General features: G+C 45.1%; 1 protein-coding gene across 2 annotated transcripts in view; it reads left to right on the top strand.

The window, feature by feature from the left end:
• The first annotated feature begins 6,147 nt into the window (after nucleotides 1-6,147).
• Nucleotides 6,148-24,971, top strand: part of SLC6A11 (solute carrier family 6 member 11) — a 123,015-nt gene continuing 104,191 nt past the window's right edge. Inside the window, exons 1-4 of one of the 2 annotated variants that reach the window (XM_055259805.2) lie at nucleotides 6,148-6,457; nucleotides 9,402-9,536; nucleotides 9,649-9,789; nucleotides 13,167-13,257. In XM_055259805.2, the coding sequence (XP_055115780.1) occupies nucleotides 6,202-6,457; nucleotides 9,402-9,536; nucleotides 9,649-9,789; nucleotides 13,167-13,257 (623 nt within the window). In that variant the 5' untranslated portion in view covers nucleotides 6,148-6,201. The remainder of the gene's footprint in view (nucleotides 6,458-9,401; nucleotides 9,537-9,648; nucleotides 9,790-13,166; nucleotides 13,258-24,971) is intronic. The other variant, XM_055259806.2, reaches the window with a different exon arrangement.

Genomic DNA, 24,971 nt, shown 5'->3' with positions numbered 1-24,971 from the left:
TCCAGAAGGTAAGCATTAACCTGGGCTTAAGAGGATGGGTTATATCTGATAAGCAGAGGGAAGCTTTCAGAAAGGGGAAGGGCATGAGCAGAAGCCAATACTCAGTGGCTCAAAGCAGCAGACATTTATTATTGTAGCTTGTAAGTCATGAGGCTGGACGTTGGCTGATGTGGGTTGGGTTTGCTCATACGTCTTTGAGTCTGGGGAGGCCTCTGCATTAGTCTGGGATTTCCTGGGGGCATCTCAGCTGGGGCCATTCTACTCTGTGTGTATCTAGTTTTCCTCTTGGACCCGCAGACTGACCTGGGGACATCCTTCTGCAGTCATGGCAGAAGTTGAAGAACGCAAGGCTTGGGATTGACACATATCAGTGTATCAATTCTGCCTCATTCTAGTTGCCAAAGCAAGTCATATGGCTGAACTTGTGTTTTGCAGGGGGCGCTGCAAAGTTACATGGCAGATGGCATGCATACAGAGAAGGGTGAAGAATTTGGATCATACGTGCAAACCTACTAGAAAAAGTCTGGTGGTAGTAACAAGATAAGGGTTTTACAATTGCAGACTCTCATGATTCAGAAATCCCATCTCAGACCCCAGTGACTGGGAAGTCCCCTCATGGTATCCCTGCCTTAGGCTATGACAGCCCAGCTTCTAAGTCTACCTCTCCCGTGTGGCTTACCATGCCTGGGGCAGATTATTCTGTCACTGAATGACTTGTAGGAAGTTCTTCCTGGCATCTAACTCCTTCCTGCTTCCTCTCCAATTCTGGTTCGCCATGTAGGCTTTTGGTTTGGCAGCCATCTACACATCTGAAGACGGTCCACTGACCCAGTGGTTCTGGTTTATCACACCCTAAGTGAGACAACTGTGGGTGCATTGGCACAAAGTGGAGGGGGACTTTTACCCTCTTGATGGGCTGCTGTAGCTCTACTAACACAGGAGATGTTCTTGACATCTTCCCTCCCCTCACCCTCATATCCAGACCTAGTCAAGTCCTGTGAGTTTAGCCTTCAATATCACTCTCCTTTCTCCAGTCTAAGCTGCCATCACCTCTTGCTTGGACCAGTGCAGTAGCTTCTTCACTGCCCCCAGACCACCACCCCACCCTATAATCTACTTTTCACACTGCAGCAGAAGTCATCTTTTTACAATGTGAATGTGCTCTCACGGCACCCACTGCTAAAAATGCTTCACCTTCAAGCACATCTTGTTCCACACCATGCTCTCCAGCCTCGACCCTGGCGAGCATCCTCCAGAACCCCAGACCCTCCTTGTCCAGTTCACTGTTCTTCTCCCTTCAGGCTCCCGCTTATCTGTCACTTTTTCAGGGAGCTCTCTTTTATCTCCTTGCCAAGGCCAGATTGCTGGGTTACAAGCTCTCTAGCAATGCAGCCCTTTCCCTTGTACATCGCCCAGCACCTCTAACTTTCATTTCTGTGATGGCTTGGTTAACATCTACCTCCACCGCCATCCTGTAATGGGGCTTGCACACTGGCTGGGAAGGATAGGGCTGATCTGTGGCACTTGCAAATTCCCACGATGTAAATACAACCACCATGGAAGATTTTAAGACACCAACAATGGCGCCTTGCAAAATCCCTGAAAATGCAATAATCGGCTGTCATGAGCTAGTGCGAGCCAGCTCTAGCATACCATTGAGGTGGGCCTTATATCTGGTATTGCTCCCTAGTGACCAATATTGTATCTGGAAAATAATTAAAGAGTCAAAGCAAGGCCAGGCATGGTGGATCATGCCTGTAATTCCAGCACTTTGGGAGGCCGAGGCAGGCAGATCACTTGAGGTCAGGAGTTTGAGACCAGCCTGGCCAACATGGTAAAACCCCATCTCTACTGAAAATACAAAAAAAAAAAAAAAAGAACCAAAGCATTTGGTGAATGAATGAATGAATGAGCAATGCTGAAGCTTAAATGAGCCTCAGGACAGCAACTGCTGTTTCCAGAAGATGGAAGACATTGAGTGCTTGCCCCAAGAAAGGAAAAAGGGAGTCATGACATTTCTGTCCTCTGAAGACTGCTTCTAACAAACATGTCTATATCAGGCACAAATCCAAGTGCTTTACAAATACTAACCCACTTAATTCTCATGACAACTAAAAGGTAGATACTATTACTACCCTGATTTTACGGATAAGGAAATGGAAACTCAGAGACATGAAGTCATTTTCCAAGGTCATTTGGAGTTGGCTTTGAAACCAGGCAGTGTGACTGCAGAACCAACATTCTTACCCACTACGCTCTGTTGCATCAGGGCCAGCCCTGGGTATAAGATGTGTGTCCCATTTGTGTCCCAATCCCTGTATATCGACCCCACAGACAGTGCGTGCTCTTCAGCCCACTGTCCCTCAACAAAGAAATGATGAAGTGGCAAAGGTCTAGAGATGAGGTCCCACAATGATGAAGCAGATGTGGGCTCTTCTGGATAAGGACAGAGTAAAAAGACCAAAGCTTTTCAAGGGCCATAAAATAACCAAGGAGATGGACTTTAAATATTTACTTACTAAATTCAAATAGGAAATTGACCTGGCTAACTTTTACAAAGGGAACTATTCAAACCTGAGAGGTGAGTTTGCAACATCAGTATTTGTACAATGTTCTTCCCTGCATGTGATCTCATTTTGCCTTGATGACCACCCTGGGACATGGGAATAATTGTGCTCATTTGAATGAAAAGAGGACACCAGAGCTCAGAGAAATTGGGTGATGTACCCAACGCCACAGAACCATCCATCAGCAGAACTGGGCCTGGGTCCCAGACCAGATGATGGCCAGCTTCAGCCCTCTCAGGCTGGTTCAGTGTTACTTCCCAAGCAGGTCTGGTAGAATCACAGCTGCTCAGAGGAAGTCAATTCCTGGAGCTAATTATGCTAAGCGCAAGCACAAAGCGAAAATGTAATTAGTTTCAAAGGAGTTTTGCACAGATTCTGGAGTGACAGCCTAATATTGCAATAGTAAGGTTCAGGAAGATGTCTAACTTTTTTTTTTTTTTTTTGAGACGGAGTCTTGCTCTGTAGCCCAGGCTGGAGTGCAGTCGCATGATCTCGGCTCACTGCAAGCTCCGCCTCCTGGGTTCACGCCATTCTCCTGCCTCAGCCTCCCGAGTAGCTGGGACTACAGGCACCCGCCACCACGCCCGGCTAATTTTTTGTATTTTTAGTAGAGACGGGGTTTCACCGTGTTAGCCAGGATGGTCTCGATCTCCTGACCTCGTGATCTGCCCGCCTCAGCCTCCCAAAGTGCTGGGATTACAGGCGTGAGCCACCACGCCCGTCCAGGAATATGTCTTACTTTTGATGTACTTGTTCGTTTAACAAATTGACTCCTAGCTACTATGTGCGTACTCTGTGTAAGATCATTGAGGTTGAAGATAAAATTCCTTCCTTTATTGCCCATTCTATATATAGCATTGAGGATCATCAAAAAGAAAATAAAAATAATGATGTCTTAGTGTAGGAGAAAAATGGCATTCAAAAATGGTAGAAGGAAAGGCTGGGACAATTTGATTGAGGGGGAATTTTGAATATTAGGGCCAGGAATTTGGTTTTATCCTGTAGGAAAAGGAAGTCAAATGAAGGTTTTTTTGTTTGTTTTTGCGGTCAGGGTCTTGTGCTGTAGTCCAGATTGGAATGCAGTGACATGATCATGGCTCACTGCAGCTTAGAAATCCTGGGGGAGTTCAAGCTTATACTATCCTCCTGCCTCAGTCTCCTGAGTAGTTGGGACTGTAGGTGTGCACTACCACGTCTGGCTAAGTATTTTATTTTTTTTAATTTTAAAGATAGAGTCTTGCTATGTTGGCCTCCCATTAGGGCTTTTAAGCAAGGGAATGAACTAACCATCCTCCTCTTCCTCACAATAAAAACAATAGCTACTGGCCAGGTGTGGTGGCTCACGCCTGTAATTCTAGCACTTTGGGAGGCTGAGGCGGGCAGATCACCTGAGATCAGGAGTTCAAGACCAGCCTGGCCAACATGGTGAAACCCCATCTCTACTAAAAATACAAAAATTAGCTGGGTATGGTGGTGGGCACCTGTAATCCCAGCTACTCAGGAGGCTGAGGCTGGAGAATCGCTTGAACCTGGGAGGTGGAGGTTGCAGTGAGCCAAGATTGTGCCATTGCACTCCAGCCTGGGTGACAGAGTGAGACTCCATCTTTTAAAAAATAATAAACAACAATAATAGCTACTGTTCACAGAGCTCCTACTGAGGCTTTTAACCCACACACCCACCCTATGAGGTCAGAACTCATGTGAAGCCCACTTAACAGGTGAGACGCATGAGGCAAAGAGGTAACAGAGCACCTAAGGGGCAGAGCTTGGATGCGAAGCCACATCCATCTGAATTCAGTATACTCTCACCCTGAACACTGCAGGATCCTTGCTTTTAAACACAACCTGGGCACCACATGGGGACAGAGGTTTGGGAGGCACCCACATTTAGTTCAGTGGTTCAAGAAATGAGAAAGGCTGAATTTAAGGAGAGAGAAAGGAGAACCAGAGAAGCAGGGAGAGAAATGGTAGATGCGTCAGGCAATGCCAAGAAAACCACACCAGTGGGAATTTTAAGAAGCAAACGAGGGAGCAACGGTGCAGAAAGTTACCTAGAGGCCAGGCAGGATAGGGATGGAAAAGGAACCGTAGAATTTGCCAAATTGAGAGGGCGTCCGGGACTTCACAGCATTTTCAGAGGAGTGCTGGGGGTGGGTGCCAGATTGCCGTGGGCCGAGGAACGCGTGGGGCGTGAAGACAGGGCTGGCAGCCTGTCAACTTACTCTTTCAAGAAATATGATAGTGGGGGGAGGGGAAAGGGGAAGATGGTGGAAAGGAGGGCTTTCTGGGGAGATAGAGGTTGGGAGAGACTTGAGCAGTTGGAGCCAGAATGAAAGAAGCGGAAGGCAGGAGTTTGAAGGCTACAAGGCAAGGAGCCTGTCCCTAAGAGAGCTCCAGAGGGAGCTCCGAGGGACAGATGGAGAGTAGGGTTGGTGGGGACTCATGTGGCTGGACTTCTCTAGGCCTGTGCAATGGAAGAGGTGGAAGTGTTCATCTCTGTGGCCCCCAGCAGCTTAATGGTCTTTCCTTCTTCCCCTTTTCCTCTTCCTTCCTTCCTCCCTTCCTCTGTAGCCACAAATATTTATTGAGCACATACTATGTACCAAGACTTGTGCTAGGTTCTGTGGCTATTATAATGAACAGGACAGTGTATATCATCCTTACAACTAAGTGAGGAGACAAATATTATACAAGAAGATGGACAAATGTGTGTATGTCTACACATTGTATAATACTAACAATGGGTAATGTTCGTTGGGCACTTACAAGGTATTGAGACCTTTATAAGCATTTCTTAATAACCTTTTACCTAAAAATCCATCCCCTACATTAAAACCTACAAGATACTACTGATATTACCTTTTGCAGAACAGGAAACTGAGGCACAGAGGGATCAGATGACTGGCCAAAATCACACAACTTAGATTCACCTGTTTCCAGACGCAAGCACTTAACTGCACACGGTCCTGACTATGTTGAGAGCTGCGGACACCAGTATGAACAAGAACTGCAGGGTGTCTAGGGCTGGGAAGAAGCCACGAGTTCATTTACTCCCTTTTCCTCAAGGTGTGTTCCCTGGACCAGACATATCAGCGTCACTGGGGAGCTAGTCAGACACGCAGGCTCTTCAGCCTACTGCGACCTACTAGACGGTGATGTGTAGTTTAAACAAGACCCGCAGGTGTCTGGTGTCTAAGTTCAAGTTGGAGAAGTCTGGTCTAGAGCCCATTCCTCTTATTAGAGACAGGAAACTGAGGCCCAAGCGTTTGAAGGTTATGGACGGTGGTAGAACTTTGGGGTTTGGTGAGTGTCGCCAGCCCAGGCCTCAAGGGGCGCTTCCACTCTTGTCCCAGCAGGCCAGTGGGTAGGGCTGAGGGAAGGATGGGCGCTGCAGGGGCTCGGCGCGCGCAAGGTGCTCGCGGGCTCCGGGGCCCAGCCGGGCTGGGGTGGCGTGGGCGCCTTGCGGGCCGGGCCTCCGCGCCGCGTCCCAGTCCCCGTCTCCGCGCTGGCCTGGCCCGGTCCCTCAGCTCCACCCCCTGCCTCCCCCTCCCGCCCGCTCGCGCCTCCTGAAAAGCCAGCCCGCCCGGGGCGGCGGCGCAGAGCCGGGCCGGCGCACGAGGCAGCCAGCGCGGCCATGACGGCGGAGAAGGCGCTGCCCCTGGGCAATGGGAAGGCTGCCGAGGAGGCGCGGGAGTCCGAGGCGCCGGGTGGCGGCGGCAGCAGCGGGGGCGCGGCGCCCGCGCGCGGCCCGCGCGACAAGCGCGACAAGGCGGTCCACGAGCGCGGCCACTGGAACAACAAGGTGGAGTTCGTGCTGAGCGTGGCCGGGGAGATCATTGGGTTGGGCAACGTGTGGCGCTTCCCCTACCTGTGCTACAAGAACGGAGGAGGTGAGGTGATAGTGAGGAGAAGGGGAGGGGGCGCCACCCGCCCGGTGGGGGCGGGGAGCCAGGGGCGAGCACGAGACCCCCTCCCGCGCCTGCGTGGAGCGGAACTCGAGCGGAGAACCTCGACTCCAGGCACCTGGCGTGTGAGCTCGCCCCGGAGCACGGCCCACCTGTGCCAGTGCGCACGCGCACGTGCCAATTCGCGCCTGAGGGTTCCACCTGCCAGCGCGGGGACTTGCCCGCGTTCTGTCCCCAGCATGAGATGCAGACCGAGGCCAGGGAGCCCTTGCTTTGGGTAGGCGCCCTGGTGTTTCAGGCACTTGGCCCCTTGGAGCCTCAGCTTTCCTGACTGGGAAAACGGCCTATGGGGAAGGGACTCCTGGTGATCAAAGTGGTCTCAGTTTTTGCGCGCTTACTGAAGTGCCGAGTACCTTTGACCATCTCATCTCATTTCATCCTCTCAGTCACTTTTGTAGGCAGGGGTCTACCCATTTTGCAGGTGAGGACACTGAAGGTCAGAGAAGTCTCACTCGACCGAAAATAAAGATGAGATTCTGATGTCAAAGGCCTTGTTTTAAACTGGGACTGGACTCACAACAGGGAGAACTTTTAGGCGAGGCATTGCTCTATGGTTTCCTGCCTAGTCTTTCGTCTGCTTTTAAGCCCATTTCTAGGGCTAATATTTGGGGCCCCTCTGGTGGAAGAATTGACAACGAACAGTTTATTTTACGGGTCTGAGAGTCACCCACGACAAACAGCAACACTGGTTTAATGTTGATGCTCTGCATAGAGATGTAGAAGGGGAGAGGGAAAGGACAGTGATGAGAGAGTCCTTTCTAGTGACAGCCTCTCAAAGTCAGTTTGGCAAAAGATGCAGCAGCGAATCTGTAACTTTCCCAGCTCAGGGAAGGGGCTCCAGCCTTCAGGACCCCCGCTTGTCATATCAGCAGGACAGCTGGGCAGGTCCATGGCAAGGGATCTTATAAAACCTCCTTCGGTGGCACAATTTCTCGAAGGAAGAGCCTGTATCTGTATATTCCCTCTTCTCTTTGCTATGCCCCTGCCCCTCCAGCAAATTCCCAAACCCCAGTGAAAGTGGCTCAGAAGTTGGCTGGCAGGGACCGCGCTGTGAATCTGTGCAGAGCAGGACTTCCTGTGCGAGCAGCTGCCGGGAGAGGGAGAAGGGTACTGCTTGGCCCAGGCCCTTTCTTTGGGGACATTCATCCTGAAGGCACAGGCTGCTCCAAGCCTGCTCTGCACTGGTAATGAAGTGGCCGCCGGTGTTGGTGGCTTGGCAAGGGAGAGAGAGGGAGTGGACTTGGAGACCCCCAACGTGCCCTGTGCTCTCGGCTGTGAATCCCGCCTCTCTTTGCAGATACAGCGTTTGTAAGCTGCGTCCACTTGGAAACCTGTGCACACGTAGGGTAGTCCCCAGGCACAAATTGTTTTAACATCTTTTTTTTCCATACAGGAAATTGTGCCAAAACAAAAAGCATTCCTAAAAGCAGAAAACACGGTAAAGTGGGTTAATTACAAATTCTGTCTCAGATTTTTTTTTTTTAAAAAAGGTTGTAGTGAGTAAAGCTTTTAAAATGAGTCTTTTTTTTTTTTTTTTCCTGACTTGCCAAGAGCTTCCTTGAGATGCATAGATCTCCTGGTTTGATTGAGTTTATTATCCTAAGGATTAGTAGCTTTGTGAATACACAGGTCAAAAGGCTTTCTGAAAGTGTCTATATGTTAGATTCTAGAGGTTTCACGTGTAAATAACAGCATGTTAGGGGACCTGCTGCAGCTGATTTTAATCACTTAGATTTGGATTCAGTAAACAGATCCTCTTATCTCCTTTTCCACACTTTTTGCTTTCTAATGTAGTTGGGATATCTGCTTCTCAACTGTTTACCTTTTAAAAAACATCCTTACTGCCCTCCTTATAGATCCCAACAATAGTTTAAAGTATTTCTTTCCCAATGTGAAACTTTAAATTAGCTGCTTGCCTAGAAAAGCTAAGACCCTTTCAAACCCTGATAGATGTGGTCCTGCTATCAGGATTGATCAAAATTGTTGCTATTAATCCTTGCGGTTAAGGAGACTTCATTTAGCAAAAAGCACTTTCAGTTAAAGCCTTCATTTGTGAGATCAGATGGTGGCAAATAGCATGTGTTTTCATGCTTTGTTATTAGACAGGAGGGACAGAATGAGGGATTTGGAAAAATCCCCATTCTGGGTGTAATAGTTCATGCTCACCTCAGTTATTTAATTTTTTTCACAGAAAGACCCAGGCAATGGGTATTGTGTTTCAAGATAGGAACACTAATGCTTAGGGTGGTCTTTTCCTGGACCAATTCAAAGCCAGGCTTTGCTAGATAGATTCTTGTTGCAAACTCCTTGCAAGTTGACACCACACCTGGGCCTCATGTGTAGGGGTACTTAATTCTTTGAGGCTTGATATTGTTCATTGTATAATTCCCTGAGAATGCTCTTCTTTATGACAAAGATTGTTTGCAAGTCACTTCCAAAGTAAGAGGAAGGGGTGCCCCTCGCCTGGTCTGTTGAGGTCACTTTAAAACGAAAAAGGGTGCAACATTCAGGGAAGGAATGAATTTGACCCATGCTGGAGGATGAAATGTAAAATTTTTTTTTTAAATGAGCCAATGAAACAATTTCTTTTACATTATCATCTTAGCTACATTACATTTCTATGAAGGAACAGTGCAGATATTAAAAACTAAGGCTCCATTTTACAGATGGAGAAGTTGAGGCTTGGAGATGTGAGGTAGGCTTACACAAACCTAGCCCTGTTTTCTGACTCTGGTCTTCATAATGGGAACTTGAACTCAAGTTCAAAGAACATCGTGTCTGGCCTGTGGTAGGTGTTTATTAAAGAGTTCTTGCGCCAAGTATGAAACGGCAGGGACAGTTTTCATTTCATTCCTTTGCATCCTTACAGGGGCATTCCTGATTCCCTACGTGGTGTTTTTTATTTGCTGTGGAATTCCTGTTTTTTTCCTGGAGACAGCTCTGGGGCAGTTCACAAGTGAAGGTGGCATTACGTGTTGGAGGAAAGTTTGCCCTTTATTTGAAGGTATGTGTTGAGTTAATGAGAAAATAAAATTTTGCCCAGGGAATGTCAACTGCAAAGGCAGATTGTTTTGAAAAGATAGACTCAAATTCCTTCCTTTCTTTTGTCCTTTCAGGCATTGGCTATGCAACACAGGTGATTGAGGCCCATCTGAATGTGTACTACATCATCATCCTGGCATGGGCCATTTTTTACCTGGGCAACTGCTTCACTACTGAGCTACCCTGGGCTACCTGTGGGCATGAGTGGAACACAGGTATGGCCCCACAGAGGTCTCTCTGCTGGTCCTGCTGGGTGACCTGGGATTGGGGTTTGTTCATGTCCTTCAGGCCAGTCCTGGTCCCTGGCCTCTCATCATGAGTCCAGCTTTCTAGGGTAGTCTTGCTGAAACTGGGGTGAGCTCTGCACCTGTTCTGGTACGTTCTGTGAGTTGCAGCCCTAAAGCCTGAGCTGAGCATTGGCCCAGAGACTGGCCTGGTTAGGAGAATGGAGATGTTCTGTCCTCTGTTTGTCAAATGTAGAGACTGAGCCCTTTGGGGGCAGGATGGGGGTGTGAGGAAGAGCACTAGACTTAGACTCAGGGGACTAGGGCTCCAATTACTAGTCTTGCCTCTAGTGTCAAGTTTTCCCCTGTAAAACTGAGGTTAGACCAGATCAAGGGCTGCAGACAGAGAACCTACAGGACAACCAGGCTTTAGATCAGTGAATGGCAGACTTAAAAAATAGATTTGGTTGCCAAAATTAAAAAATTGGAAGACCTCACGTGAAAAATTCAGGTTTCCAGCCTATCTTAAAAACTTAAACGATCTGGTGACACCAGACCCACCTTCCTGCTTGACAGCAGTTGCTGTAGCCAAGAGGTGGCTATTGCCTTCAATGACACATCTGTCCTTGAGTTAGCACAAACCCCACCCAACTCACTTTATTCATTTACTTTATCAATCCAACCCAGCTGACATTTGAATTTAGCCCCCAACCCCACTCCTGCTGGAATGGATAATCTTTTAGATTATTTTTGATTCTGATATATTATTTGTTTTTCCATATATCCTCCTATTAGCATTGAGTTTTATAATCCAAGGAAGGCATATCCCTGCCCAATCCCTGTCTAAGCTGGCCATGCTCACAGAAGACATTGCTAATCAATTGTAGCACTCTTTCCTTCTCAGTCTAGTCTTGGCCTTAGAACCCTTCTCCAGTAGTGCTCCAGAGAGCTGCTGCCTTTTGACTGGAATTGGCACACACACTTTGACCTATTCACCATCTATATGATAACCTGTGGTTAGATTGTGTCTGGCAGTGGCCTGCCATCGTGAGGGCTGAGATGTTGCAATCTGGCTTCTAGCCCTATGTGATGCCTGACTCTGCCCTACTCCCCCACTCCGCCAACCCCTGGTTGTTGCATTTTGTGGAGCTTTTGCTGTTTCTCTCTTTAGGGCCCTTGTTTTTAACCTCCCTTTGGCCACGGAACTCATAGAAGTGTTTATCAAACTAAAATTCAAGGACATTTTCTTGGAGGCCTGTGAGTCCTCTAGGATAATTTAATTGTGTGTACTTATTTTGAGGATACTCAAAATATGTATCTGGATGGTCTGAGAAAACACCATATAACTGAGGACAGTCAGGAGATTCCAGTGGCTGACTTTATGCATGTTTATAATTTAAGATGCATTCATGGCAAATAGAATGATGATGGCCAAGGGAAAAAGACCAGAAAGATTTAATTCATAAATAGAGCATTAGTACTAAGTGAAGTCCAGTTGAGAATGCAACACACCATAGGAATGAAGGTTTTGGAGAAGTGTAACCAGAGGAAAATGGTGTAATCAAATCTCAAATAGTGCACGGAGGAATAAACCACCTGAACTCAACAGATTCTGCTTCTTACATGTCAGTTTCATTTTTCTGTTGGGAAAGCAATATAATTTTGCCAAATAACATTATCCTATGCTTCCATTTTCTGTTATCACTTTAAATTGTGTTGGTTCTGTAGTATAGTCGGTATTTAATTTATAAATTTAATTTGACTTTTATAATTGTATGAATACTATAATCACAAAGACTTTATAACTCATTGTTTATTTGTACATGGTTAAATGTTTTAATAAAAATAACTGGTCAACTTGGGTGTCCAAGAAATTTTTTTTTAGCTCTAGGAAGAAAAAATAATTGAGAAATCCTATTTTAGGGAATCCGATAAAAGTCAAGGTCTCCTCTCTCCAGAAAAAGGCACAGGACATATTCAGAAATCTTGCTTACAATTTCAGGTTTCCAGGCTCCTCTCTAGCCTGACTGAGGACCCCAGACCACCTCCTTTCAGAACATAGTTAGCACTTGCCAAGAGGAGCAAGAAGCAGGCAGATAATCTGGATTTTCCTCAGTGGACTGTAAACCTCTTTCTTCAACTGGTTTGCAATCCCCTTTCTCTAAAGGTGTGTGAACACTTGCAATGTGTGAATCATCACATATAGGAGGTGATTCCTGCCTGCAGAGATTACAGATGTGGTTTGGAGCGTTCATACGTATATGAGATGGAAGACATACAAGAGTGAAGCCAGCTGGGCTCCTGCTCCGTGCTGGCCATGGTGCGGGGTGCAGGGGCCTCTGAGGTGAATGGATACAGGAGGCCTTGCCTTCGAGGAGCTCACGGTCTGGTGCCCCAGGTGTCTCTAAACAGAGGGACATGGGTCCCATGGTGGTGGACTTTTCTGGGCAATACCCATGGCAAAGTAGATGGAGCTCTGGCTGGAGTTTATTACAGTTCTATCCACACTGGCCAGTGACTTTATAGAGGAGGAAGAGGGTATAGGTGGGGGTCCCTTGACTATTTCTGAACCTTAGATTCTTCTTCCTCAAAATAAAGGGAGTTGGAGAAGGTGATTGCTTGGAGGGCCTTTGAGTTCTTGCTTTCTTAGATTTCAGGGGAGGGAGGTTGGAGAGGGCCTCCTGGAGATGGGGTTAAGGCCCAGGGGCACTGGGCCTTGAAGGATGAACACTAGGTTGCTTTTACTTGAGATTAAATCTCCCTGGGACATCAAATTTCGTGAAATGAGAAGAGGCATTCAGTAAGTCCTTTCTGATTGACTGGATCGAGTGAGGGAATGATGAAGAAACCAGGGATTCTTGACATACGTTGGCTCACACCATTTCCTCCAATCATCACTTCTTGATGAGACAGCTGTGGCATTAGCCCCTTTTCACATAAAGTAAAACTGAGTCTCAGCTGCATTACTGCCCCAAGGTCACCATGGACGATCCATTCCTTTAATCTCTCTATTCCACTACAGCCCTTCAGCCAGACAGATAAATGCTACTGATAGGCCTTAGGCAGGGAAGCAGAAAAAATAAAAGAAGATTTGGGAACAAGGGTAGAGGAGACAGTTTGATAGGGAGTGTTGGTTGGGAATGGGAGAGAGAAGGCCCCCTGCCCCATAAACCTTTCCTCCTGTTCTAATCAGTCCAAGCCTCTTAACTGTTTGTAAAGTATTGATTTTCCCCAATACCCTTTGACGCATGTTTACTTGGAGAGGCTAGATGAAAATGCCTAGTTGCACATCAGCTCTGAATGTTTTTCAGGATTCAGCTTTCATGGAGGTTAATTTTCTTCTATTTCTTGTCTTGTTTCCACTGTAGAGAACTGTGTGGAGTTCCAGAAACTGAATGTGAGCAACTACAGCCATGTGTCTCTGCAGAATGCCACCTCCCCCGTCATGGAGTTTTGGGAGTAAGTGGAGAAGAACTTGTCTCCCTTGGCCTGTGGGGGCTCTGTCCTGGTTCTGCTCAGTTGGTCTTGCCCCTAGTCCTGGAAAAAGCCTGATCCTTCTTCCAGCCTGGCACTTCCTGGCTTCTGTGAGCATTCGACAGCTTTGGAAGCAAGAGTGCAAATCTTCAGAGGTTTCCCAAAGGGGCAGCTGAGAGAAATGTTTTCTTGTTCTTTGATAATATGTCAGCATGCATAGTGAGTTATTAGGACAGGAAGTGCTTGGTGAAAGGATAGACAGTTTAAAAATTCATTTTGAGCAAAAGAGGAGATGCAGCCTGTTTTCAATAAGCTAAGTCAAGAGTGTGTTTAGCCTGGAAAGCATAAGTCTCTAGGGGGGATGGGTTAGCTTTCTTTCAGTAGCTGAAGTGTCATATGGAAAAGAAGGAGATCAACTTTAATTGATAGAGATTATAAAGAGGCAGGTTTCAAATGTGCATAGGGAAGAACTTGGTCTCACAGCATAGCATTGTCTGGAAGTACTTCAGAAGGTTGTGAGCACCCATCTCTGGAAGTTGACCGTATAGGGTTGCCAATCATCGTTGGGGGTATGTCTGAATCCACTGAAGTTGTAAGTAGTACTTGTGTGGATGGGCATTTTCCCAGAAATTGGCATAGTTTTATCAGCGTTCCAAAGGATCTGTGACCCTTATAGGGCTGCTAACTGTGGTTGTGTACATTGCACACTGAAAAACCCAAGGGGCCATAATTTACATTATGAAATATACATTCCAGAATTGTGTGGTGCATGACCTGTATAACCACACACAGTGGCCCTGACTTGCAAGTTTGTTATAAAGGTAGAAGGATCCGTTGCCCCAGATATTGGATAGAAGTTTCCTGTATGGGTCAAAGGCTGGACTAAATGCTTTCTGAAGCTTTGCAATCTAAAAAGGCCTGGCTTCATTGAAGAAGCCTCCCTTACTCTGATGATGATTAATAGTAGTATATGTGTGTGTGTGTGGTGGGGCAGTGGTTTGTGAGTGATTTTTATTCTTTTCCCAGATACCTTTTGTCTCCTGCCTTCTCTAGAGGTCATTATGCTAAATTTAGATTTACTACTCTCATATAAATCTCATATGTATATATCATATATATCTCATATAAATCTCATATATATTTATATATATAAATCTCATATATATATATATGCTGAATTTAGATTTACCACTCTCATATAAATCTCATATATATATATATACATATATGCCCCAAATAGCACCTAGGTCTTTCTTGCATATTTTTCAAATTTTATGCTACTAGCATCCATTACTTACATTTTTTATAACAACTTTATTTCTTTGCTCAATATTGTTTCTTAGATGTATCCATATTGGTACATGTAGCTTTGGTTCTTTCGTTTTTCTACCAGAGTATTTCATTGTATGAATGGCCTATGTTGTATTTATCCAGGTCCTCTTGATGGGCATTTAGACTGTTGCCCATTTCTCACTATTATTAAGCACACTGAGTAAATGTCTAGTATGTGCTTCCTTGAGTGGAATTGCTGGGTTGTAGCATACATGTGTTGTCAGTTTTATCATATAATGTAAAATTGCTTTAGAAAGAAATTAATCTAGGCCAGGCATGGTGGCTCACACCTGTAATCCCAACACTTTGGGAGGCCAAGGTGGGCGGATCACCTGAGGTCAGGAGTTTGAGACCAGCCTGGCCAACATGGTTAAACCCTGTCTTTACTAAAAATACAAAAATTAGCTGGGTGGTGGTTCATGCCTGTAATCTCATCTACTCAGGAGGCTGAAGCAGGAGAATCGCTCGAACCTGGAAGGCGAAAGTTGCAGTGAGCCGAGATCGCGCCACTGCACTCCAGCCTGGGCGACAGAGCGAGACTGTCTCAAAAAAAAAAAAAAAAAAAAAAAAAAAATCTAATTTACACTCCAAACAAGAGTTTGTGAGAATTTCTGCAGCTTCACATTTTGGACAGCACTTGGTCTGTTCAGTTTTTGTTTTGCCAGTGTAATGGGCATTAAATTATATCTTACTATTTTAAATTCACATTTCTCTAATTACTTGTGAGGTTAAGCACCTTTTCATGTTTTGTTTTGTCTGTTTTTTTGCTATTTGATTTCTGTACCTGTGAACTTCAGGTTTACATTCTTTTCTATTTGGATTGTTTGTCTTTTCTTAGAAATTGTTGATACATTCTAGATATTATCTTTTCCCAGTGTGTGGCTTTTCTTATTTACAGTGTACAGAAGTTTCCATTTTATTGAAGTCAAATTTGTCGATTTTTCTTTTGGGTTTGCACAGTTGGTGTCTTATTTAAGATATATTTCCCTACTCCAAAGTTGAAAAAATTTTCCATATTTTCTTCTAAGAGTTTTACAGGTTTTCACATTTAGGAATATAATCCATCTGGAATTTTATGTTTTTAATGTTGTATTAGGTAGAAATCCAGGTTTTAATATATAAATAACCTATTTTCCCAGCAGGACTTACTGATCATTCATTCTTTTCTGATTTGTAATGCCATCTTCTATACATAATTTCCTTTAAGCACAAGTCTGTGTTTGGGCTGTCTGTTCTGTTCCATTGGTCTCTTTTTGTCTATCTCTGTGCCCATACCACACCTATAGTTTCATTGTAAGCCTTGAGCCTGTAAGGCAAGTCTCTCACTTTGTTCTTTTCCAAAATTGTTTTAGTCTTCTAGATGAATTTCAGAATCAGTTTGTTGAATTAAACAAGAATAGCGATAAAACAACAAAATAACTCTGTGGGAATTTTGATTAAAAGTCTATTGAACTCATAGGTTAGTTTGAGAAAATTTGACATCTTTATGATTGAACCTCTCTGTCTATGGACATGGTATAGCTAGTTCTCCATTTGTTTATGTCTTTTAAAGTGCCTTATAGAGTAGTGCTACTTAAATGTGGTCTACAGAGTAGCAGCGTTTTAATCACCTGGTTACCTACCCCAGGCCTACTGAATCATAGTCTCAAATAGAGCATCTGTTAGATATGTGCTTGAAAGGAGACTTCTGTGCTGGGTGGGCCTGTGTGGTCTTTCCCAATCCCATTGGGCTGAGGTTTCCTGGAAGAATGTCAGAGACTTGTATCGGACCTGCACATTTGGGGGTCTGCAGAACAGTTTCTGAGCTCCTTTAGAGAATTCACTCTGAAACTCCAGACTGGACAAGGTCTCTGTGTTAGTTACTGTTGTTTTTGTACCATTCATTTCCTTTGTAACATATATGGAAAACCTTAATTAAATCATTATTTGTATAATGTATTTGTTCATTGTCTGTATTCCCCAATAGGCAGTCATGAAGCAGAACCTTGTCTGGTTTTACTCATCATTGCCAGGCTATGGAAGGCCCTCAGTTAATATTTATAAACTAGATGGATGGATGAAGAAGGCAGACAGGCAGGCAATATATCCTAGAAAATACTGTATGAGAAGAGTCAAAGTGGGCTCTGGCAAGAACACCTGCTGTCATTAAGCCTCTCACCCAACAGCATTGATTAATTCCAGGATCCCTTTGCAATATCCATATTATCCATTCATTTGGACACCAAGGGCAGGCATGGGTAGTTTGTGTGCATCCTCATCGGTATAGACCATCCTGCCAGCTACTTGTTTACTCAAGATGAAAGTTCATGGGCAAATGAACCCATGGTTCTAGTTTTCTATTCAGATTGCATCTCTGTCTGTATCATCCATGTGGTGTTGAATCTTGTATCCTAAAAGTACTCAAATACTAGTGGGACACACACTCCTTCATACAATTATGCTTTTGTCAGACACCTCTGATTCCTCTTTGCCCCTGAGCTGAGATTGGAATATAGAGATTGTGTGAGATGTTCATATCATCCTATGAAAAGCTTTTGAGCCACATAAGTTTGAGAAGGGATGAAAGCTGTGTCCTTCAGTGAGAATATCCATTTACCTTTGCTGAACCCAAATTTCCAAACTTATTTTCCTACGGAATAAATTAGAATCCCTTCCCTCTCTCTGCCCCTGCCCCTGAATGCTAGCATTCCACTAAATGCAGTCTGGGAAACATTTTGCTAGGAATAAGTTCTTCCTTAAATTCAGCCAAAAGTTGATTTCTGGGGCTTTGATAGAGCATACCTAATTCCTTTTCTGTGTGACAGCACTCTTCAAGTATTGGATCAAGCTTCCTCAAAAACATTTCTTTACCTATCTTTGTTGTTTCCTTGTGTGGCTGGTTTGGTGGGCTCCTGTTGTCCTTTTCACAAGGCCTCCAACTCCAGGGACTTCAGTCAGGGCCACATTGCTCGGTCAAAGTAGACTGCCTAGGCTGTCTGCTATTATAGTTAATTCATTTGACAAACATCTGAGCTCCTGGTACACATAAGAAAAACACGGTGTCTTATTTAGGGGAAGCAAAGATGGAAGATGAGGTTCCAGTCTCTAGAAGCAGAGGTGAGACAAGCCCACAGATTACCTTAAAATCATCTACAAGGCACTATTTCTCTGCCTGCATCTGGCCATGGCTTTGCCTTGGTCATGGGCACCTGGCCTGCCCACTCCCCATCTTGAAGTGTCAAGTCCCTTTTCAGATGTAATTAAAATTGCGGGCTTAGCCCACAAGAGAAGTTCAGGCCCTACATCAGTCCTGGATTCTGACTCTTCTTATGGGGGTCCTACAGGGCCAGGGCTGCTTGTCTTCCTAATGTCAGACTTCAAAATTAGGCCATCCTCGTTTCCCTTAGTAACCCATTATGCATCTGGCATCCGTGCATTTATCTAAATGTGTCTGCAGTTCTAAATTTTGAGCCTGTACCCTCTGGTGGGATTGAATGCTGTTAAGTGCATAACCAGTATTGTGGCATCAGATGGACATTGATTCATCTTCACTTCCCTTTCTCAAGCCCACAAGTCCCATTAGTCCAGGGTTTGGGGAGCAACTCCATTCTTGCTGTGTATACAATCAAAATTGTTTTTGCACGGCATCCATTCAACAAGCACATGTTGAGCACATATTGTGTGCTGGGCCCAAATTAAGCTCTAAGGGTATTCAGTTCTATTTATTCAGAAGGATGAGGCCTTATTTTTCTGCTTTATCTTCACTGGAGGAGTTTGTTTTTAGTGTTTATTTTTGAGTCACGTGAACGTTTTAATTGATTTTCTTTGGACATGAGATTTGTGATCAGAGGAACTAGAGTGAAGGTTGGTTCTTTCTGTGGGACTGGGGTGACTCCCTGCCTCTTTCCCAGGCCTATCTTCCCCTCTGCACATTACCCTCCTCCACACTGGCCTTCTTTCTGTCCTTCAGATGTATGAGCCTTGTCCCAGGGTCAGCCTCTTGGCTTTTGCTTTTCCTTTTGCTAGAAGATTTCTCACCAGATCCTGTGTGTCTGGCTCCTTCTTATCGTTGAGTCTTAATTCAAATGTCAATGTCATATGGGGAGCCCTCCTTGACCATGCCCATGGAATCCACACCCCAGTCCCTCTCAACCCCATCACTCTTTCTTAATGCCCCATCACTCTTTCTTAATAGTTCTTATCTGAAATCCTTGTATATTTATTTGATTATTTTCTCTTTCTCCATCAGAATTTAAGTTCCATGCTGGCAAGGACGATGTCTGTTTTGTTCATTATTGTCTTGCCAGCACATTCTAGGTGCTCAATAAATATCTGTTGAAATGAATGAATGGAAGAGTGAATGAATGAATGAATATTTCTTATCCCCTTGGAGCTCAGTGTCCACATCTGTAAATTGGAAATGATAACACCCACCTGGACATCCACCTGCAAGGCTGAGATGAGAATTGAATAAGACTTCTCCTGTAGGAAGCCCAGCCCATCTTAAGCTCTTTGGAAAGGTTTTAATGTGTACGAAGATTTTTTGCAATTGGTTCTCCCATATGTGAAATGGGGTTAACCCTGTTCCTTGCCTTACCAACCTCTCCGGGCTGCTGTGAGGATTAAATGAGATAACGCATTCTGAGAACTTTGATGGGTCATAAGTGGGGTGCCTGTGTTAGTTCTGGCTACTGGAGGCACAGGGTCCCTTCCAGCCTCATCTCTACAGGTACAGAGTCATGGTTGGGCCCAAGCTGCCAAGGCCTGTGCACAGTTGGTCTGTTTGCCTACAGTAGCCTTCATGCCTCCTGATTCAGCATCGGAAGTGCCCTTCGGACCCTTTCCTAGGTCAGCACTGCATGCTGTTTAGCAACATCTAGTTCTGCTAGTTTGGATTACCTGGCCCCACCATACCCCCAACACATCGCCCCATGGCTAAAGTGTAGATTTTAGCGGCAAGTTCTAGAGCCCAGTTTAAGCAGCTGCCCCTTCCTCCTGTCAAGTGTGTGACCCTGGGAAACCTGTAGAGCCTCTGTCTGCTCCTCTGAAAATGGGATGATATATGGTAAACATACCCACCCCTTAGGCTTGTCAAGAGCATGGAATGAGATAATGCTTACAAAGCTCCTAGCATGTGATAAGTGCTAATAAATAGTAGCTGTTTTTATACAGGAGACTTTATCCAGATCTCTGCAGGTCTGTGTGGATTCTTTATAAGATTCTTTAGAGAAAGCTCATCAAGCAAGGCCTTGTTTTCCCCTCACAGTAGGCATGGTGAGCTTTTTCTTAGTGCATTTTTTCTTCACTTAATTGTTTTTTTTTTTTGACATTTTTCTTAGTAAATACTGGGGCTGGGCATCTTATAAGTAGCCAGAAAGATGAGGAGGACACTGGCTCTCCCTGAAGAAGCACACAGCCCAGCAGGGGAAGCTGCGAAGTAGAAAAACAAAAAAGAGTTTGAATTATGAGGTAACAGATATATCTGTAGGATGCTTGCAGAGTAAGGCTGGGGAACCCTGGATGCCTGGACTTTGGGGAAGGCTACATGGAGTTGGTGATACTTTAGCTGGGTTTTGAAGGATGAATAGAAGTTCATGCAGTTGGCCATGGAGTGAGTAAATGACATACCAGGTGGAGAGAATAAAAAAAGCAAGAGCACAGAGACCTGAAGTTGTGTGTTGCAGCTTATAGATTTTACCCACAATGCTACTGCATTTAGATCCTAGGGGCTAAGGGGAGACTTTACTGAAGAGCAGGCAGGGGCCAGAGCATCTCTGTACTTACAGGTCTTTATTGAGCACCTACTATATGGCAGGTCTCATTGTAGGTTCTGGAATGCAACATGAACAAAACAAAGACTCATCCTTATGGAGTTGAGAGCACCAACAACCAAATAAGCAGAAAATATTGGATTAAGTTGAGATCAGTTTCCTGAAGAAAAAGTCAGCAGGGTTAGGGGGCAGAAAGTGTCCAAGGGTCAGGGAGGGCCTCTCTGAGGAGGTGGCATGTCAGCCAGGGAACTGAGAGAAGTGAGGGAGCAAGCCATGTGAGGTCGCAGGAGCTACAGGGCCGAGGGAGCAGCAGGGGTGGTGACCGCATAGTGAGAGGCTGGGGAATGGCAAGGCGGTCAAAGAGCCTGGAGAAGAGCATGAAGGGCCTCTGTACGTTTCTAAAGGGTTTGCAGTTATTCTTTGGGATGCCTGCAAATGTTCTATCCCTAGAGTTGTGCGATCAGGTCTGGGGATAAGGCAGCCTCCCCAGGCTGCGGGTGGAGGCCCTGGATGTGGTCCAGGTGCAGCAACCTAAGGCTCCTTCCTCCAGAGGTGGAAGCTGGGTAGTACTGCCCTGCACTGTTGGGAAAGACAGGGTGGAAGCACTCTTGCCATGCTTGGCCATAGAATACACTGAAGGGAGTAAGAGAATGGTCTCTCTGATGTATTAATTCCTCCACAGCCTCCCACTTGCTGTGAGGTCTTCTAACCTCGTATGTCCTCAGTGAACTTGTTGTGACGCAGGCAGATGGGCAGCTCTTAATCTGCCTGAACTCTCAAGTCCCCATTTTTTTTTTCTAAACAACAGCAACAGAAGCCAATTTAGCAATAACCTGCAGTACTGGGGCTGCACATAAGTTTTGTCCCCAAATCCTACTTCTGAAAGTTTATTCTGTGATATGACCTCGCTAGTTACACAGAACCTGAGCATGTCCTCAGCAGCACTGTATGTGATAGTTAAAAAGGACATGTAAAATGTTCTTAAATATGATACAGATTAGATAAATTATACAACTGCTAAAAAAGAATGAGGCAGAAAATCTGTTGACACAGAAAAGCTAACAGTAAGTGAAAAAGGTGAGGTGTAGAATGTTGTATATGATATTGTATGTAATATATGTGTTGTATATGCCTTTATAACCATAAACCATGTCTGGAAATATACACAAGAAACTATTAACAGATTACCCAGGAGTGGGACTCGGGGGTAAGTGAAGTTATAGAGAGAGAGGCTTAGTTTTTGCTTTGTAGTTTTTTGTATTATTTAAATTAGAAACAATTAAAACTAGGAACATAATTATTTCATAATTTAAAAAATAGGAGCCACAGGGTTAGTGAATAAGCTGTTATGTATCATAATGAACCCTCCTGTTTGTGTAACAAATCCCATTTACAGTAGTCTTTAGGCAGACATTGTGAAGAAACTAGTAGTTCTTTCTTTCTCCTATATGCGCCTATAGGCCCGTAGAGATATCTAGCCCTGAAAAGTGAAATGAAGCTTGCTTTCTGAATGGTTCATAATTTACTGTTTCCTTCCAGTGAATGGAAGATTTTAACACAAAGGAGAGTTTGCAGGCAGACGTTGAGAAGAAGCTAGTGGAAGCTTCCACCTTGTTAATCTTTATGTATTTAGTCATCAAGTCATTTGTCTTGATATTAGTTCATTTAATTTTTTAAATGAACTAATGCCTGTAATGCAGGCAGAAGAAAAAAGTTCAATTTTACCATTAACTAAACATAATTTTGGAAACGCTGAGGGATTTCCCAGAACCCAAAGCCAGCCTCTTGGCTCCTAGTGGCCCCGAGCAGCCCTGGTGCCCCCCAAACCCACCCACCAGCTGCCCCACAGAGGATCTCTTCTCTCAAGGAGAGGGCCGTTGTTACTCCTCCCCACCAGGGAGGCGCTGGGGATCCTTGATTAGGGTTCGGGGGAATAGGAGGAGGTCCCATTGAGGAACATACCAGACTTGTGCTGAGTGGGGGCTTGGACCACATGCAGCACTCTCATGAGATTTGCCAATTCACCAAAGCAAACCCAGATCAACACTTTGTTGCTCTAATAGGGTGTTGTGACCTTATTATTCTAATTGTTGAATATTTAACTGATGTTAATAATGGTGATTATTGTTATAAGCAATGAAGACACAATAGACATATAAATGGGATATGTTTGTATGTCAGATTAAATATAACCTATAAATATGTCTCCCTTAGCCCTGCTCTCTAAGAGAGAACCCTGTTCTCCTCCTGCCAGTATTTCCCGGTACTCTTAGTACCACTCCTCTTACTCTCCTTTTTGTCCTGTCTGTCAAAGCATAGAAGTTCCCAGGTTCAGAAATTTAATTCTCCTCTTCCATCAGTTCCCTTTCATAGAAGCGGGTTTTCCAGTGAACACTTGATTTCTTTAGTGCAAAAGTGATCCGTGTCCTTTTTTTGTAGAAAATGTAGGAAGTAGGTTTAAGTAAAAGAAGAAAATACAGCACACAATAGGATTTGGGTTTCCAAGCTGCTGAAGTAGGGGAGGGGCATGCCAAAGTCTGCAGTTCCACTCCCTTGTCCTAAGCCAGACCCACCCTGGTGGCCATCCCTGAAGCAGACCAGGACCCGCATTTGCCAGGCACCAAGAAGCACTTCTCCACTGCCAATTATTATTATTATTATTTTTTTTTTTTGAGACAGAGTTTCGCTCTTGTCGCCCAGGCTGGAGTGCAAAGGTATGACCTCAGCTCACTGCAACCTCCACCTCCTGGGTTCAACCAATTCTCCCACCTCAACCTCCCACGTAGCTAGGATTACAGGTGCTCGCCACCACACTCAGCTAATTTTTGTATTTTTAGTAGAGATGGGGTTTCACCATGTTGGCCAGGCTGGTCTCAAACTCCTGACCTCAGGTAATCCACCCGCCTTGGCCTCCCAAAGTGCTGGGATTACAGGCGTGAGCCACCATGCCTGGCCCACTGCTAATTAAGTGTAAGGGGTGGAGGCCCGAGGGAGAACCCAAGGTCTATTTGCCCTAAGCCATCAATGCCAAGGATGGCCCCTTGCCCAGAACACCTTCCCAGAAGGACCAGTTAATGCTTCTGGTGATGACGCCATCCGAATACTATACTGAAAGCCCTTCAGCCAAGGATCAAGGTTCTGCTTGTATGCACTGTTGTTGAAATGCTATTTAAAAGTGCCGTGCCATGGTTTAGTGCGGCGACCTAGAGACCTGGGCTTTGGGGTCAGACAGTAAGAATTTGAATCCTGCTGCTTCCACTTGTTAGTCTTGGGCTTGTTGCTTAAATCTCTCTGCAATTCACTGTCTTTGTCTGCAAAATGGGAATAATTGTTGTTATAGCACTACTAGTAGTAATTGGGCTTAATAAATACTGAATAGCTGTGGTGTCCTGTTATTATGAGTTCTTGATCATTACAGTAAACATATTTGTGTATAAAATTAGCCAGACAGGTATTTGTATTTTTCACATTGGTTGTCTTACAGTATAGAACAGGAAGCAGCAACTTACTGAACTGCAAGAGTTTTGTCTGAGGTTCTTTCTACATCCAGATGGGTGCAGTGGAGAAAAGGAAGTCACATTTGGTTACTAAGCACCTACTGTGTACCCTGGCCCTGCACAGGGCCCTCTCAGCACGTGACCTCATTTAACCCATCCACCCAGGGGATAAATGATGTGGTATCAGTATATGAGTTCTCATCTCACACGGGGGATTCTGAGGGCGTGAGAGATTAAGGGACCTGACCAAAGTGTCTCTCATGGTGGGCCAGAGCCCAAGCTGGTCTGAAACCCAGCCATCTGCATCTCTCTGCCATTCCAGGCTTCTTCCTGTGTGTGAAATATGGTCAGCTGCCTGCTTTATCCCAGGTGCAGAGTCGGACTGCTGTGTGCCGCCTCTCTGCAGCCCCGTGGACTCAGGCTCTGGAAGTAAGTTCTTTTTTTTTTTTTTTTTTTTTTTCAGCAGATGGGGAATATATTTGATAGGAAAAGGGAGGAAGGGATGAAGGAAGAAACTCATGAGAAATGGCTTCACAGAAGCCTTCAGCATCCAGCAACAACAACGTAAGCCCCGTGGGTTGGGTCCTTCCTGGGTTTCAGAAGATTTCTTTAGGAAGTGGCTTTAGAGTCAGGACCTGTCAGGAGCAGAATAACTCGACCAGATTGTTTTTTAATAAAACAATGAGGAAGTATATAAAACTCTCCAGGATCGCACATGCACACCCAAACACACACATCCCTTGCTTGTTCTTTGTACTGTTCTCACTAAGGGGCAGACAGAAGACATGCAGGATGGGGGAGAAGCGCCAGAGCTGGGGCAACCTGACCTTTTCACTTAGGAATTGGGACCCTGAGCAGGTAATGCCGAAGCTCAAGTTTCCCCCTCTGTAGAAGGGGTGTAAATAGACAGCACTTAAGGGTGCAGTTGGCATGAAGTGAGCTGTGGACAGCGTGACATTGCTGGTCAGTGGTAGCTCCTCACAATCCATTCCCCTTCCACAGACCTGTCATCCTCACTTTCATTTTAGAGCTGAGGTGGATGAAGTGGCATTCCAAAAACAGGTGACCACCTGCGGTCTCCCAGTGGGATGCACCCAAGCTGGGACCAGACCCCCCACTC

Source organism: Symphalangus syndactylus, chromosome 21 (assembly GCF_028878055.3).
Source record: "Symphalangus syndactylus isolate Jambi chromosome 21, NHGRI_mSymSyn1-v2.1_pri, whole genome shotgun sequence".
NCBI lineage: Eukaryota > Metazoa > Chordata > Mammalia > Primates > Hylobatidae > Symphalangus > Symphalangus syndactylus.
This window is presented reverse-complemented; position numbering and strand designations above follow the sequence as displayed.